This window comes from Cyclopterus lumpus, chromosome 21 (assembly GCF_009769545.1).
Source record: "Cyclopterus lumpus isolate fCycLum1 chromosome 21, fCycLum1.pri, whole genome shotgun sequence".
NCBI classification, from domain to species: Eukaryota; Metazoa; Chordata; class Actinopteri; order Perciformes; family Cyclopteridae; genus Cyclopterus; species Cyclopterus lumpus.
In genome coordinates, this window is record NC_046986.1 from 7,758,696 (window position 1) to 7,773,139 (window position 14,444).

Sequence of the window (14,444 nt, forward strand, 5' to 3'; positions counted from 1 at the left end):
CACACACTTTCACCCACTAACTAATCATTCCCGGCGATGGCACAGCCTTCGAGGGCAATTTGGGGCAATTTGTGCCCAAGGACACATTCGACATGGACTCGGGCAGCCGGGAATCGAACCGCCAATACTCTGATTGAAGGATGACCCGCTCTAACATCATGTCATCAGTACAAGGTGAAAGTTGAGTTTGTGTTCCATTAAAAAGTAACTCATGAACTATTAAAGACCAACTGAGACTGGATTCTTTTTTTAAATTAACACATTTAGATATAATATTAGTAAAATATATTTCAGCCGGCAGTATTTCTTTTTATCATAAACGTATAACATAACTAATACTGATACAGAGCCCTTGAAGTTAAGTTACATTTAGTTTTTTTTATTTGATCAAGGTGTTCCTATCAGCCGGTTAGTGAGGAGTCAGCAGTCCATGACGGTATAATAAAATGTTTTTTAAAAATGTAATCGCCGCACGCAACCACCTTGAACGTAGTCATAAATAAGCACATTATAATATAACGTTACTTATCAATCGCCATATTAATTAATAAGGATGAATCTGCAAAAAAGCTTATTGTGGCCGATCTATTGGCCTGTCCTTTTTAATGGTTTAGCTCTTATAACTACTTTCCATAACATTAGTGTAAACATGTCCTATTTGGTTGTCATTATTTATACTAATAATAATTCTCATCATAGTTATTTCATCATAAAAAAAAGAAAAAAGTCCAACACTAGAATGTTCCCCGTGTGTGATGTATGTATGTATGTATGTGTGTGTGTGTGTGTGTGTGTGTATATATATATATATATATATATATATATATATATATATATATATATATATGACCTCGTGTTTATAGCTTGATGTTTGACCATGAATAAAAAAAAAGTGTGTGATCGTGAGCCAGTCCTAACTTTTTTTAATTTTATTTCTTTAACTTGTCAGGACCAAATTAACTGAACTGCAGGTGTGAAAATAACCTTATGCCGGCATGCCTGGGTTCAGGTTTGCATGAATCTTTTGAATCTTTGCTGCATAGAGGAGGAACAAGGGAAAAAAAAGAGATTCTCAAAACAAAGCCAGTCCGGTCGACTCATCCATCCGTCCTCACCAGGAGGAGGAATACATGCAATGAAAGGAAAGTAATAGCCGGGTCTAATCCAGCAGTTGCAGCCCGAGGCGGACAGAGGCCGCAGCATGTTCACATACCGCCTGTCTTTAAGAAAGGTTGACGTCACCGTCTGCCTCATCTTGTCATAAATCTGCCCTTCCAACTTCCTGCACTCTCCCACAGCTGCTTTTCTTGTCTCGTCCTGCACGTTTTACCTGACCCCTTCCACCGTCGTCCTCCTGCCTTTTTTTTTTTTTTTGTTGCTGCAATTAAAGCCGTCACATAATGGAAAGTCGAGTAACTTTTAACTTGTGGCGAACTTGAGACAAACTCTCCCTGTTGCGCAACACCCTCCTCCTCCTCCGCTGTCCCGGTGCTGTGAAGAAATCCAGTTTGACAGCTTTAGTGACGGCGAGCAGAGGCGCTTTGCAAGCTGTTGCACTTTAATGTTGACTGCTTGTTGCAGAGATAGAAACCCTGCTTTTGGTTTGTGACCGTAACAAGGCATTCGGGGATGGCTATGCTGTCTCTTTTGGTTGCATTGGAATTGGGATTTGGGGGGGCGGGGGTTGAAAAAACACCCAGTGCTTTCCATTTGCGTTTCATAAATTGTAGCCCGCACAGAAGATATCAATCTTTCCAGCAGTAATGGAATCTTTTATATGGTCTAATTTGTGCAGCTACACTTTTCACGAGTCATAATTCTCTTTTGCGGTTACTCTTTATCTGCGCTCTGCCCTCCTCATTAAAGAATACAAATGGAAATGACAATACGAGTAAGGGAATACACAACCCCCCCGTGCTCGCGTTCCTTTTTTCCGTGCGTCTAGTCTGTTGGAAGAAAAATACTTTTGTGCACATGTACTAAATATAGTTGTACTCGCCCTCCTGCATTCTCTCTCTCTCTCTCACACACACACACACACACGCACACACATCGACAGCACTGTTTCTTCCATTCAGCTGTTTGACGCAGCGGGCGTTTTCATTTGGAAACGCACTATTGTAAATTTATTTTTAACGTTAGCACCGTTATTAAACGGCTCCTATAAAATATCTTAATATGTAACTGCGTTGTGAATTATTTTTAACTGTCAGTTTCGGCTCCTGAAGAGTGTTTTACTGCCATAAATCACCGCGGCAGCACAATGGCTACCAATGGCCTTCCATGAGATTAGATATGAAGTAGACGGTTTTATTTGATTATCCAGGCTGAGCAATCCTGGGCACAAAAGCTTTACAATATGACTATTCATTGGAATGGCCCTTATCTTCAGAGCCTCTTTTTATTTGCATCATCTGCATGTTTACTTCCTTCATATATTGCAGGGATCTTGTTTCCAGCTGCAGACTGCTAAATATAAACCAGATTTCCCGGATTCTCCTCATGCTCTTGAGACTCCTTTTTTTTTTTATCATAGAAAAGGTTTAACTTAATTGAATTTACCCCCAAACTTTCCTGATCCCATTTGGCTCGTGGTCATAATTCCTCAACATGTTCGAGGTAGTCCAGCAAACCCACGTCGAATCAAATCACCTAAGACCCGGAGAAATGGAGCATGTAATCGCTCACTGTCTGTCTCAAAAAGCGAATAGGTAGGGCTTTCTGTGTGTTTGTGTGTGTTTGTGTGCAGAATGAGCACATGCATTGATTTTGTGTGTTCGTGCTGCTCTCAAATCGCCTTTCCAGAGGTGCTTTTCTTTGGGGGGGCTGGATGTCACTGTCCTGAAACCTGTCGGCCTTATTATGTTTTCACCAGTTGGCTGTACTCGGTGTCTTCTTCAGGGGTGTGTCGCGCATGTGATGTGACTCCTATAGGTTTTTATAATTGTTACCCAAAGCGATGGTTGTGTCGTCGGCAACGTGCGAATATGCCGTTATCTCCTTCTGAGGAATTATCCATTTCAAGTCACATTTGGGTTTCACAATTTGTGAAAGATAGACTGGCAACATGTCCAGGGTGTGTGTCCTCTTGTCAAAGGCTCAGTGTGAACTGGATAAGCGGTTTAAAAAGTGTGGGCATGGATTGATATGGATTAATTTGTAATGACTTGTCAAAGCAAAACTGAGACAAACACACACACACACACCTTGAAATCCCCCTTTAAACTAGAAATAATACTTTACATACAAATGAATATTGTAAGGAAGGTATTTCATTTCAGTCTTGTTTCAATGTTCAATTAATCAACATCAGTTAATTATGAACAAAAGAAATCCTCTTTTTAAAATGGAAATTACCTAAAGAATCTAGTCCGTAACCCCATTCACTTGCAACATTTCTTTATCAATAATTCATTCACATACCCACGAGCAACCCATGTGCCCCCTAGTGGTCGTTCGAATGTGTGACACGGTGTACAAATGGCTGTTCGGACCACGATGTGTCACTTGTGACGCTGTGATAAATTGTTGCTATGCTAATGTTCACTCTATGGCTGATGGTGTGTGTGTGTGTCGGTGTTTTAAAGTGTGGTTTGTCCTCCGTGGCTCAACCCAGTGCCCGTCTTCTCTCCACAGGAGGACTCCATGAAAGATGACAGAGGAGGTGATTGTTGTAGCCAAGTGGGACTACACGGCCCAGCAGGACCAGGAACTTGACATCCGTAAAAATGAGCGTCTCCACCTGCTGGACGACTCGAAGACCTGGTGGCGTGTCCGCAACGGCGGCAACCAGACGGGGTACGTGCCGTCCAACTACGTCGAGCGCAAGAACAGCCTGAAGAAAGGCTCGCTGGTGAAGAACATCAAAGACACGCTGGGTAAGAAGAATTCAGTTTCACTGAAACACAGAAAATGCCTGTGTGTGTTTGTAAGTTTTAATGTCTGTATATTTTCATCTACGCCCTTCTTTTTTTTCATTTTTTTTTTCAATACGTTCCGCTCCCAGGTAACGGAGATCAAAGTTGTCATGTTTGTGCGCGTGCATATATTTATGTGTGTTGAGGCCAAGTCAAGTGTTTCCCTCGCTGCGTCTCTGCTGGGAGCCGTCGCTGTCCAGAGATGCTGTTGAGTCGGCTGTCGGCACATTGTCTCCGTCCACAGTCATGACTTGAATACATTTAGACTGCATGTAGCCGTATGTCTGTGCATATGGTATCAGTGGATATAGCTGACGGTTTAACGGGGAAAGGAAAGCTAAATGGTCACTCAAGTTTCATTTATTTTATAGCCAGCGATGAAAAAGACTCGGTTACTAAATAAATAGTTACATAGAATAATGGCTTTCATGATGCCACAAGGAACATTGATGAAGGGCCGTTCCTCATTTTGCAACCAACCTAAACAACAAACCCTTTTCCTGTCTCAATCGATTAGTAAAACAGGACCAGCATTTAATCTCGGAGAAACGCATTTGATGCAAGGTTAAAAATAGTCTTCCTCGTTTTATTGATGACGAAACAAAAACAATAACAGAAATATGTTTGTTTTTTTACAATACTAATACGATCCTTTAATCACAAGTTTCTTTAGTACAAGAGTGATATGAACATGTAGTATTATGGCATAGTTTATACGTGTGTGTGTGTGTGTGTGTGTGTGTGTGTGTGTGTGTGTGTGTGTGTGTGTGTGTGTGTGTGTGTGTGTGTGTGTGTGTGTGTGTGTGTGTGTGTGTGTGTGTGTGTGTGTGTGTGTGTGTGTGTGTGTGTGTGTGTGTGTGTGTGTGTGTGTGTGTGTGTGTGTGTGTGTGTGTGTGTGTGTGTGTGTGTGTGTGTGTGTGTGTGTGTGTGTGTGTGTGTGTGTGTGTGTGTGTGTGTGTGTGTGTGTGTGTGTGTGTGTGTGTGTGTGTGTGTGTGTGTGTGTGTGTGTGTGTGTGTGTGTGTGTGTGTGTGTGTGTGTGTGTGTGTCATAGCTCTCCCTGAAGTCCGCAAGCAGTGGCTTTAACATTTCCCAGCACAATTATCTTCTGCGTTGCTATTTTGGTATTTCCCGATGAGCTCTTTGGTGCAGCTGTCTGAATGAAACTCAGGGATCATAAACTTGTTTGTATTCATTAAGACTGGTAGAGAGAGACACATTATCTCATACAGCTTCCTAACAGCAGATTAAATCATTTCATTGTATGATTTTTAATTTGGAGGCAGAGGCACAATGATCACAGGTAGGTTACTGAATCCCTTAATCACCGTTAGAGTACAGATGCCCTCGACTCGACGGCCAAAAAGCAGCCTCGACCGAATGAGATGCAGATGTCTGCTACACTGGGACGTGTTGCTATTATTTAGGGCGCGTCGAGAATGAATGAATCGAGTTTAAAAATCTTCAGCTTGCTCTACTTTCTTGTAGAGATTTGTTTTGACATTTCTAGCATTAGTTACCACTTTTTGTAAGACGGAGGAAAAAATAGAAACGTGGCAGAAACTCTTAACGAGACAGAATGATCAAGAAGTTCAGCGGTAATACAAATAGTAACTTTGTGGCCTTGAAAGGCAGACATATTTAGAGTTGAGGGAGAGGAAAGAGGAGAGATGGAGAGGGGAGGAGGCTGTGTGGATACCACCCCCCAGGGTGTGTGTGTGTGTGTGTGTGTGTGTGTCGCTGATCCTATCGACCTCGTTCTCTGTCACCGTAGGTCTCTGCTTTTTTTTTTATGATCATGAGATTGATTAGTGGAGAAATCAGCAGCCGAATGGTCGTGTTGGAGTGATAGATTACCCCCCCCTGTGCCTGACTTTGTTATATATCGACTACAACATTACGGCCTAATTCCATTTCAGTCTAAGTAGTTTTCTTCCAGCTAGTAGCTCTTTAGTGTTAAAAGCCTGATAAAATCCAATAGGCAAGAACATTTTCCTGATGAGCAGTAGGTGAGGTCAGGGGAATCTGATTGGCTGAGAGCGCAATTACTTCATCCCCCGTCTGTTGTCTCCGGCTCTTTCTCCTCTCCGGCTCTTCAGTAAGTCCACGCTGTCATTACGGACCTCGCAGACAGTTTGTGATCACTGGTATCTCCCAGTTTTCCTCCTCCACGCTCTGTGCTTTAGCATAGCTGCACACTCATCCAGACGGAAATTGAATTGTAAATGGATCCATGCTGGTTTGTGCCCCAGTTTCCTTTTCACAGGAAATAAAAGGCGGTAATGGGTGAAAAGAATTCAGCGAAAGTTCGACTCATTTCTGAAACTGGGCCAGTACTCACCGGCACAACAAAGTGTGTGTGTGTGTGTGTGGGCGAATGTGAGGTGTCGGAGAGCCCTTTGGTCCAAAAACATTATACCCCGGCAGTCCATTTCACTCTGTACTTTCTAATCAAACGTGTTATTGTAAGTGTTGTCCGAAATAGCCCCGCGTTCTGCTCGAACAGGCTGTGAATGGAGGCAGAAATGTGCAGATGTGTAAAGCACAATATGTGGTCGAGGGTTGAGGCTCAGAAAGCTCAGAAAGCTCCTTAGATTTCTGCTGGAGCCTCCAAACCTCACTATACATGGTCCATACGGAGCCCGGCAGGTATCGGTGGGGTGTGGGGGGGGGGGGGGGGGTTACATTGTGTGATGATTTGAGTTTCCTTTTGTTGTTGAGAAGTAGAAAGCTGTGAGGTCTGGTGGCTTTGTGGTCGCAGACAAACGGCTTTTAGAACGGCACTACCCCAGTTTCATTCCTCTGACCTCCCTCCTATGGAGCAGCGGCAGGGCGGTGCTGGCGGAGGAAAACCGCTGTAACCCCCCCCCCCCCCCCCCCCCCCGCCCCCCCCACACACACACAAACACACACACACACACACACTCTCACACACACACACACTCCTTTTCCATCCCACAGAACAGAGGGGCTACCCGTGGTTTATCCTGGACACACATTTGTGTGGTGTCTTCATGCTTTTCCTGTGACACTCCCGCTGTTTTATGATTTGTTCTTTTTGAAGTGATAAAAGACGGGGTTTAAGATGATACTTTGAACCATTAATTTTCTAATTCTTAGGCATGATTTGTGCCCCTAAATGCTGCATGTGCATGCTTTGACAGGCTGCTGCTGCTTGCTTTAGGCATTCCATTGTATTTTCTCGTCTCCTCCAGCCTTTTGGCAGGTTTGACTGGTTTTTACTCAGTAATACGTTAAGTATCGACCAAGTGACACTTGTGGAACAATGAGTAGAGAGCAACAGTGCGGGGGATATATTTATATATAGCTCATCTGTGATTCACTCAAAGCACTCGCTGACACAGTGCTAATTCTTCATTTAGGGACCAGGTTGTGCTTTTTCATTACTTCGTTCTTAAGTGTGCCTGGCGGGGGGGGGTTGGTATTGTGTGGACTCCTTATTACAGTAACTTCCCCAACTGCCCTCCAACGTACCCTGCAGAGTGAAGCAATATGCTGCAACATGCAGCGAGGCTTTTATCAACTCATTTCCCTCCGACTTGACGTCCTCTGGGTAGAAAAAGCTAGTCTCCTTCCAGAAGATGATGAGGTAGGTGAAGGTTGTGAGTGTGTGGGAGGAGGGAACGGCCTGCTGCTGCTCTAACCAGCAGGCCAGTGCCTTGAAGTGGAAATGAGTGAAGAAGAAAGGTGTGCGTGTGTGTGTGTGTGTGTGTGTGTGTGTGTGTGTGTGTTAGTGTTTTTTTTTTGCTTTGCTCAGCAGAGTGTGTTCTCGCTGCCTTCTTGTGGCAGCGACAGTCTATTTCATTTTCCCCAAGGATCACCTGAAGTAGGCTCAAGAGTCACCCTTTGTCTTCAGCTCTCAGTCAGGAAATACTGAGTCAGGCGCACAGCTATCAGATGTGTTGGCTGCACGCTGCTATCCATAAACATGATCTGCTTGTTATTCCCGTCCCACTCTTTTTCTTTGCTATTTTTTTGTCAGCTGTGGCCTCTGATGTGCTTGGTCTAATGTTTGTGTGAGAAACAGCTGCCAAGGGACCCCTCGTCTTTCTTCACAGCTCTCCTCCTCCTCCTCGTCCTCCTCTCTGCCAACAACTTCCATGCCCCTCTGTGTGAACCCAGCAGTTTTCCACCCAATGTAAATGTTGCGCTCTGCAATGGCATTTCCGCAGGCTCTGTGGGGAAAGAGTTGTCAGGATGTCGGTTAGCAGTCGCACATGAGCCTCAATTGTCAAGCGGACGATTTATTAGTGTCAGCCACGTAGAGTATCATTCATTTGAAGAGGAGACATCCTTGGTTGTGTTCAGCTGAGAGACTTTATGAAAACGACGCCCTCATTTAAGTGTGCAAACGCATGTTTTAAAGACGTCCTTTGAAAGCACGCGGATGGTAAAGACAGACTTTGATCCTGGATGTGCTTGTCATTATCAAGCCCATGGTGCATGCTCCACTTTTCAGTCCCTGTCTTCAACACCTATTTTCAGCCTTTTTGATTAGTGCAGATGTGTGTACAGTGTGTAGATGGTGTCGGAAGAATACCAAACTAGACGGCAAGCTTTCCTTTCATTGTGTTTTGAGTAAAAGGACAGACGGGGTGCTCATTCTGTTATCAAGAGTATCCATCTGTCCTTCACCGCTGAAGTTTCTCTTGGGATACCTCTGTTTCTAAGGTAGTTTGTGTGCTTCTGAGGGCCCATGAAGTGCAACTTGCAGCCTCAAATAGTTTCCTGCTGACCTAAACTGCCTCTCCTCTCCACAGGCCTTTCCCTGCTGCCTAAAACCTGCTTTCAGTCTGCACAGCTAAAAGCAGGTTGCCATGATAGTGTTATATTAACAGTGGATCAAATGAGTCTTTTCCTGTATTGACAAACCAAGAGAACTATCCTCTGCAGCTCTCTTCATTGCTTCAGAGCAAGTCAGCATTTTCCAGCTAATTGTTTAGATTGTTGCAGCTGGCATTGTAACCGCGAGGTTCACTCTCGCTGTCCCCATCAGGCAGCTGTTCCTCAGCGGAGAAACGTACGGAAAGCTTTCTGCTTAGCAACTAGCTGGTGAACATTTAAGAGACCAAAACAAAGCTGAATATTTGCTTCTGCAAAACAATGATTCCAAATGAATGCTCATGTTGCGTCATGTCAGCTGGATGTGTAAACCAGCTGCTTGCCGTCTCAACTTCATAAGGTGATGACGTGTCAGTGTTGGGTTTACGGTTGTGGCCAGAAAGTCAATAAATGCAGGTAAAAGAAATGTATATGACGCAAATGAGAAGAAGGAAATCTGGTCCCCCATCACATTCTCTTTTGTTTCTATTCATGCTGCAGGTTTGGGAAAAACTAGGAGGAAGACGAGCGCCCGTGATGCTTCCCCAACGCCGAGCTCCGACACAGAGTACCCCTCCAATGGGAGCGGTGGTGGCGGCGGAGGCGGAGCTGCTGAACGGATCTATGACCTCAACATCCCCGCCGTAGTCAAGTTTGCCTACACAGCGGAGAGAGAGGACGAGCTGACCCTTGTCAAGGGCTCCAAGGTCACCGTGATGGAGAAGTGCAGTGATGGCTGGTGGCGGGGCGGTCAGACGGGCCGCGTGGGCTGGTTTCCCTCCAATTATGTGCTGGAGGAGCTCGGTGGACCTGACGACGGAGAGGAAGGAGATTCTTCTGGCTACCAGGGAGGCTCTCAAGGGACTTTGTTGGCCAACGGGCGTGCGGGTGGCCACGAGGCTGTGCTCCACTTGGTGCAAACGCTCTACCCCTTCAGCTCTGTGACCGAGGAGGAGCTGAACTTTGAGAAGGGAGAGGTCATGGAGGTGGTGGAGAAGCCCGAGAACGACCCAGAGTGGTGGAGGTGTAAGAACTCGCGCGGCATGGTGGGCCTGGTGCCTAAAAACTATGTGGTGGTGCTGGACGAGCGGCCCGACCCGCCCTCCTCTGCGCCGAGCTTCCCGCAGAACCGCTTCGTGGCTCCAGCGCGCTCGGGGAAGTTCGCCGGGAGGGACTGGTACTACGCCAACATCACCAGGCACCAGGCCGAGGCCATACTCAACGAGAGGGGAGAGGAGGGCGACTTCCTCATACGAGACAGCGAGTCATCGGTGAGTCCGTGGGGTGAGGTCACGGCTGAGTTTCATTACGAAGGCCGGGAGAAACTCGCATGAGGAGGAGGAGGATTTTAAGTAGTAGGTTGAGGTAGATTTTAGTAGAAAGAAGATCTGTGAGAAATGTGAATTAGTTCCTGCCTGACATGGCATGTTATGGGCCCATTGAGATGCTTGCTAATAGTGAAAAAAGAAGCTCAAAAGAACAATAACTTTGACAGCCACGCAGGTATTGTTCTTTTGAGCCTGCGTATGAGTCATCGTCTCACATCTTCAGAAGCAGTTAGGAGTACTTTGGTTGATATTTGTACGTGGACAGTTTGTCACAGTTTCTCAACGTTCCCTCGCTGCCAGTCTTCTTCTCTGCCTTCGTTGGAGCATCGTTGCACATTGTTACTGCCACCTGTCGCCCATAGAAATAGTTTAAAGCCATTAGTAGTTATGTGTACCGCCATGTGGGCTTGTTATAAACAAAATAGGGGCCTAATCCAAAAAAGAATAGCTTCATAAAGATAAATAAAAATAGCTTTCTAGTCCAAGACTCAACAGGGAACCTTTTTTAAGAGATTCCTTCAACGTTTTAAATGTCTGTTTAATAATTTTGGAGTAAGAGCAGTGGATGCTATTTTAAATTAAAGTTGCTCTTTGAGAAACGCTGGTCCAGATCTTTAAATGTGAGGATACGCTGCCCCCTGCTGGAGTAAAGCAATCTTGTCTTTTCTGTCCCTCCTTTCATGTTTCTAACCGCATATCAACACGTCTCCCTCTCTTTTTATTTTCAGCCCAATGATTTCTCCGTGTCTCTGAAGGCGTCCGCTAAGAATAAGCACTTTAAGGTGCAGCAGTCGGAGGGAGTGTTCTGTATCGGCCAGCGCAAGTTCGACTCCATCGACGAACTAGTGGAGCACTACAAGAAGGCCCCCATCTTCACCAGCGAGCACGGAGAGAAGCTGTACCTGGTCAAAGCGCTGCTGTGATTCACACATTCTCTCACCTACACTGGATCTCACACACACACACACACACACACACACACACGCGCACACACACCATACACATGTAGGTCTAATGCCACCCCCTAGCTGTCTCAAGCCTTAGCTCTGGACCCTCTCGCGGCGGCGTGCTACATCCAGTTTGATCTGTCGCCTCCCAAGTGGTGCTCAGGTGAAACACTTTTCTCGCTCTACAACCGAGCAGTTAACACCAGGAAATAGCCAGCTCCATCCTTTCGTGTACGGCGCAGTGCATCGCGGTCCCGTCTGTTGGACGGGGCTAACGTGTGCGGTGACCACATCTGAGGCCCGGTTTGGGGGGCGGAGCTCTCCCTCTGATGTCATACATAACGTCCATTTACTAGCGCGCACATTGTAGGTTACACCATCGCTCTTAATCCACATGGTGAAGAAAGAACTCTGAGGGACCTTGCCTGTCAAATTGCTGGCCATTGTTTTATTTTGTTCATTTATTTAAAAAGGAAATCCTTTGTTTCCTCGGTTAACTTTTTTGTTCTTTTAAAGATCATTTAAATTTCTCTGCGGGGGTTTGAATCACTGCTCTTTCATACGACGACTTCACAAAGTGACCAGAATCACTCTCTTGCCTTTTTTTTTTCCTCCTAATTTTCATCATTCCTTTTTATATAATTTTCCCCCGCCCCCATTTTTGAATTTGTGTCTTCTGTCACCTTTACAAATAGTTTCTTTCTCCACAATCTTTAGAAGTGATTCAAAATCTGCATACAATACTTCCTGTAATATTTATAAAAGACAGCGTGGGGTGGGGGTGGGGGGGGGAGCGTTAATGCAATAGGGGAGACCTCTGATTTTCTGTAGAGATGAATGTTTATCAATGTAACCAAATGTGCCAACCTGTACCCAGACTACTGGCTGCAGGTCTGCACTGCACTCCCCCGTACGTGGCATTCATGTGTAGCTCATGCTTTATATCGTGTCACATTGGACATGTTTCCTGTTCATGTTTCTGTTCTCCGGTATGTGTCTGTAGCTACGTGAAGATACCGACTGAAGAATAATAAAAAAACTACTTTTTTTGGTAACAAGTTTTGAGTAACTACACTTAATTTGCTCCAGCTCCTGCGAATTAATGCAGTTAGTGAAATGGTACCCTCTTCTGGTGGAGTATCTGTCGAAGATAAGAATATCTTTGGGAATCTCGTCATTACGGAGAATGTGTAATTTTACACAAAAATACACAATTATTTACAAGATTAAGTGAATGACTGAGACCTAAATAATTAATGAACTAAGAAGGGATGACCCTGAAACGTCACGTATTGTCATTCATTGGTCAACAAATAGTTTGGAAATACTAAACCCCTCCCCCCAAAAACAGCAATTGTCCAATCATAGCTTAGCAACTGTAAACTGGACTTGGCAGGTCTGTCTCCAAGGCGATTCATCTGGTAAACTGATATCGATTATCATTTTAAGCTGCATGTGTTGCTCATGACCAGGACTTTGGGAGCTGGGCTTAACAGTCAATTTATAATTAGTTATCTTTTACTGCGAGAAACCAAATATATAAATCTGGTTGATAATGGGGAAAAGAATATTCTAGTCCTACCAAACATTTTACTAGTCCTTTTTTTTTCTTTTCTTTTTTTTTTTGCATTTGTTCACCAATGGAAGTGATCATGGGGTCCTCAGCTTTTATATGATATATCTGAATGTTATTGAGCATTGTTATTTAATTCTTGTCTCCACTGTATGTGTATATATATATATTAAAAATAAATAAAGATGTGCATATATGAATTGCTGAGATCAAACTATGGTACTGTATATCACTGACGATGTGATGAGAATTTAAATACTTTTGTTCAATAAATATTTTGGAAAAAATACTAAAATGAAACGTGTTGATTGGTTGTCATCTTTCCTGCTGGTTGTTGTGCCTCCTTTCCTATTTGGAAGATATTTTTGTGTTCTATGTTACAATTTCTTCCGGATAAACAAGCAATCGGGAGCACTTTGGTGTCCAGTGTCTCCCTCCAGGACTCCAGAGGTACGAGCCACCGATTGGATGATCGACCCGACATTTACCGGCTCACGCGCTCCACCACCTGAGCTGCAGCCGCCCGGTCTGTCGTGAGGAGGCGGGACCAGGAGGCTAAACTGTGCTTCACTTTCCTGTGTTGAAGGAAAAAGTGCACGTGACCTTTATGAGATATGTGTATATAAGGAGCTGCAATGTAAATGAATGAATAAGGAGCTGCAATGTAAATTAATGAATAAGGAGCTGCAATGTAAATGAATGGATGAGCTGCAATGTAAATGGATGAATAAGGAGCTGCAATGTAAATGAATGAATGAGCTGCAATGTAAATGGATGAATAAGGAGCTGCAATGTAAATGAATGAATAATGAGCTGCAATGTAAATGAATGAATAAGGAGCTGCAATGTAAATGAATGAATGAGCTGCAATGTAAATGGGTGACTAAGGAGCTGCAATGTAAATGAATGAATGAGCTGCAATGTAAATGGGTGAATAAGGAGCTGCAATGTAAATGAATGAATGAGCTGCAATGTAAATGGATGAATAAGGAGCTGCAATGTTAATGAATGAATGAGCTGCAATGTAAATGGATGAATAAGGAGCTGCAATGTAAATGAATGAATGAGCTGCAATGTAAATGGATGAATAAGGAGCTGCAATGTAAATGAATGAATAATGAGCTGCAATGTAAATGAATGAATAAGGAGCTGCAATGTAAATGAATGAATGAGCTGCAATGTAAATGGGTGACTAAGGAGCTGCAATGTAAATGAATGAATGAGCTGCAATGTAAATGGGTGAATAAGGAGCTGCAATGTAAATGAATGAATGAGCTGCAATGTAAATGGATGAATAAGGAGCTGCAATGTTAATGAATGAATGAGCTGCAATGTAAATGGATGAATAAGGAGCTGCAATGTAAATGAATGAATGAGCTGCAATGTAAATGGATGAATAAGGAGCTGCAATGTAAATGAATGAATAATGAGCTGGAATGAATGAATGAGCTGCAATGTAAATTAATGAATAAGGAGCTGCAATGTAAATGAATGAATAAGGAGCTGCAATGTAAATGAATGTAAATGGATGAATAAGGAGCTGCAATGTAAATGCATGTCGATTTGTTCAAACGTGTGTGTGGCGTGTCGATGAGATTAAATGACCCACCGAGAAGTCACCTTGACCTGGACGAGGACGACTTGCTCAAATCTGATTGGTGGAAAAGTGACGTGGAGGGAGGTGTGTAATTCAGATTTATGGAGTCTGCTCGGGAGGAAATGTTGAACTTGTTGCAAGATGAATTGTATTCTTGAGCAATAAACGCCTCCCTGCTGAACCCTGTCATACCTCTCTCTCCCTCTCTCTCTCTCTTTCTCTCTCTCTCTCTCTCCCCACGG

At 44.1% G+C, this 14,444-nt stretch overlaps 1 protein-coding gene across 2 annotated transcripts in view; it reads left to right on the forward strand.

Annotated features, from left to right (window-relative positions):
- Positions 1–12,886, forward strand: part of nck2a (NCK adaptor protein 2a) — a 29,377-nt gene extending 16,491 nt beyond the window's left edge. For both annotated transcript variants that reach the window (XM_034562458.1, XM_034562459.1), the window contains 3 exons: positions 3,637–3,878; positions 9,259–10,028; positions 10,814–12,886. In XM_034562458.1, the coding sequence (XP_034418349.1) occupies positions 3,653–3,878; positions 9,259–10,028; positions 10,814–11,008 (1,191 nt within the window). In that variant the 5' untranslated portion in view covers positions 3,637–3,652 and the 3' untranslated portion in view covers positions 11,009–12,886. The remainder of the gene's footprint in view (positions 1–3,636; positions 3,879–9,258; positions 10,029–10,813) is intronic.
- The last annotated feature ends 1,558 nt before the right edge of the window (positions 12,887–14,444 follow it).